A 2,930-nucleotide genomic window follows, 5' to 3' on the forward strand; every position below is an offset into this window, starting at 1 on the left:
GGTGGCCTAAAGGAGTCTATGGTCACGGTTTTGGGGGTGGTCTAAAGGAGTCTATGGTCACGATTTTGGGGGGGTGATCTAAAGGTATCTATGGTCACGGTTTTGGGAGTGACCTAAAAGAGTCTATGATCACGGTTATTGGGAGTGGCCTAAAGTGGTCTATGATCACAATTTTTTTATTTTTTTTTAATTTCATCCCCAAAACGGCGTTGTTTCTCCTGTCTCAAAATCTCTATTTTTTCATTTTTTTATTATCCCTCCCCGAAACATGGTCGTTTCCCCATCCTTCCCAAAATCCTCCTCCCTCCCAAAATTCTCATTCCCTCGTAACTTAGAGAAAAAAAAAAGAAGAAGATAACCCTAGCCCGTTTCGTTCTTCTTCTTCTTCTTCTTCTTCTTCCGAGCTCACTTTCCTTCCTCCCAGCCCCCACCATCGTCGAAGGCAGAAACCTCCACTCTATTCACAGCGTATCCCAACTCAGTCTCTCTTCACTGTGTGCGCCGTCGCTGCTTCTTCGCTCCTGGTTGTGGGTCATCGTTGCTCCGCTCCTTGCCGTGGGTCGTCGCTGCTTCTTTGCCTCCTCGCCAGGCTTGTTGTTGCTTCCCTTCTTTTGCGTCGTTGCTGTTGCTTCCCTGCTTCACTGCTGGGTGGTCTCTGCTCCTCTGATTTTAGGTAACTTTTTTTCCAATTAATTTTTAAGATTCTGAGTTTGTGTTCTGAGTTTGGAATTGAGAAAAAGAATCCGGGAAGAGTGCGAATGCGTGAATGGATCTTAAGTCATAACCTCATATGAACTCGCCATTTTTTAATAAGAAAAAATGAAGACCACGAAGGGCGGCATGGTCATGAGCCCTACCGATGCTTATCGAAAGGAGCTTCGCAAGAAGGAATTGAAAAGGGTAATTCTTCACTCTTTTCTCATATTTCTTTTTTCCAATATGTACCCTAATTAGTTGAAAAACTATAATGCAAGTAGCTGATGCCAGGGCATTTTGGCCAGTTTCACTGACCTTTTTTTTACTGTTTTTAGGGTAGTTTCATGCATTTTCTTAGGAAATAAGCTAGTTTTGGGTAGATATTCACTTACATCTTCATTCAAGCATACATTGTGCACTTTACATGATTTCATGAGGATTTTGCATGAATTTAGTGACAAATTGTATGCTGCATTACCCATGACTTGGACTAGAACTTTGATGCACTTTATTGCTTAATTTCAAGACAAAGGAAGCAAAGAAGAACCACATTAGTGGCTACGTTAGTTGCACTAACGTTAACACTAACGTGGAATGGGAGTAACTTGCAAAGTTAATGAGAAAAGTGACTGCCAATAACGCTCTCGAAGCCATCATTACCCACGTTAAGAGTCACGTTAACTAAGTTAATGTGAACTCTAATGTGAAGAAGGGAATTTGAGCCAACGTTAGTGACACTTAACATTATCACTAACGTTGGCCAATGCTCATAAGTGGCCACCTTAGAGTCCACGTTAACTTAGTTAACGTGGCCTCTAACGTCAAAAGGGGGAAAGGAGGCAAACGTTAGTAACATTCAACATTGTCACTAACGTTGGCCTAAGTGCACAATGCCACGTTAACTCTCACGTTAACTAGATTAACGTGGGAGCTAACGTGAAGAGGAAAGGGTGGTCGACAACGTTAGTGACACCCAACATTGTCACTAACGTTGGAAGCAACCACACAACCCCAAGGAGCCACGTTAACTTCCATGTTAACTTAGTTAACATGGAGGCAAACGTGAAAGAAGAAGGTGATGGCCAATGTTAGTGACACTCAACATTGTCACTAACGTTGGAAGGAACCACACAAGCCACTATGAGCCACATTAACTCCCACGTTAACTTAGTTAACGTGGAAGCTAACGTGGATGAGTAAATAATGAGCCAACGTTTGTGACACTCAACATTGTCACTAACGTTGGGGATGGCTAAGCATGGCCACGTTAAAGAGCCACGTTAACCTAGTTAACGTGGACTCTAACGTGAGACATGGGGGCACATTGGAACGTTAGTGACAATGTTGAGTGTCACTAACGTTCTCGAAGGATGGCAAGCCCACGTTAAAGAGCCACGTTAACTAAGTTAAGGTGGGGTCTAACGTAGGAGCAAAGTGGGATTTTCAACGTTATTGGGAAATTTGAGTCCCAATAACGTGTGCGAAGGACCTCGAGGCAACGTTAGTGGCAACGTTTGTGCCACTAACGTTGAAGTTAACGTGGCTTTTACTTAGGAAACGTTAGTGAGAAAGTTGATTGTCACTAACGTTCTCGAACTCATATTTTCACTAAATCCAAAGGCCCAAGACTTGAAGAATCAACTAGAAAAATAGAAGAGTAGTATATATAGGAGTATCTTTGAAATATTTTGAGAGTTGAAAATTATAGGGAGACTCTTAGCATAGAACTACTCTCTGTATTTACTTTCTCTGCACTTCTAAGTTTTCATGATGTATTCTCCATCTTTTTTTTCATTTTCCAGAGCTATGAACAACTAAACCCCTGTCATTGGGTTAGGGAGCTCTGTTGTAATTTGATGGATCAATACTAGTTTTCATTATTCTTCTTCTATCTGTTTTCTTGATTTTACTTGAAAACTTTCGATCTTCATCCAATTGGATAGTTATCTTGGAAAAGAAGCTATTCAAACTTGGATCTCTTCTGAACCTTGAAAGAGGAATGAAGAGATCAAGCTAGAAATGCTTTCTCATGCTGGACCAAATTGGGTTTGGATGGATATGTGACTATAATCCTCTCAACACTTGGTTTGGGAAATGCATGTGGTATAATCAGTGACCATACTTCATCTCTTCTCATGAGCAATTGACCAAGGAATTGGCTATTGATCAAGATTTGAGAGATTGAATTACAAGAAATTGTAATTCAATCACTTAAGATTGCCAAGGAGATCAAT

At 41.1% G+C, this 2,930-nt stretch overlaps 1 protein-coding gene across 8 annotated transcripts in view; it reads left to right on the top strand.

Moving 5' to 3' along the window:
* Positions 279–2,930, top strand: part of LOC107615894 (WW domain-binding protein 11-like) — a 32,687-nt gene continuing 30,035 nt past the window's right edge. For 3 of the 8 annotated variants that reach the window (XR_002354755.1, XR_002354754.1, XR_002354753.1), the window contains exon 1: positions 293–673. Coding sequence is in view for 1 of the 8 variants with exons in the window: in XM_021112520.1 (XP_020968179.1) it covers positions 820–900 (81 nt within the window). In the remaining 7 variants the exon portion in view is untranslated. Of the gene's footprint in view, positions 674–756; positions 901–2,930 lie in introns of those variants that run through there. The other 5 variants (XR_002354757.1, XR_002354758.1, XR_002354752.1 and 2 more) reach the window with 5 other exon arrangements.

Source organism: Arachis ipaensis, chromosome B09 (assembly GCF_000816755.2).
Source record: "Arachis ipaensis cultivar K30076 chromosome B09, Araip1.1, whole genome shotgun sequence".
NCBI lineage: Eukaryota > Viridiplantae > Streptophyta > Magnoliopsida > Fabales > Fabaceae > Arachis > Arachis ipaensis.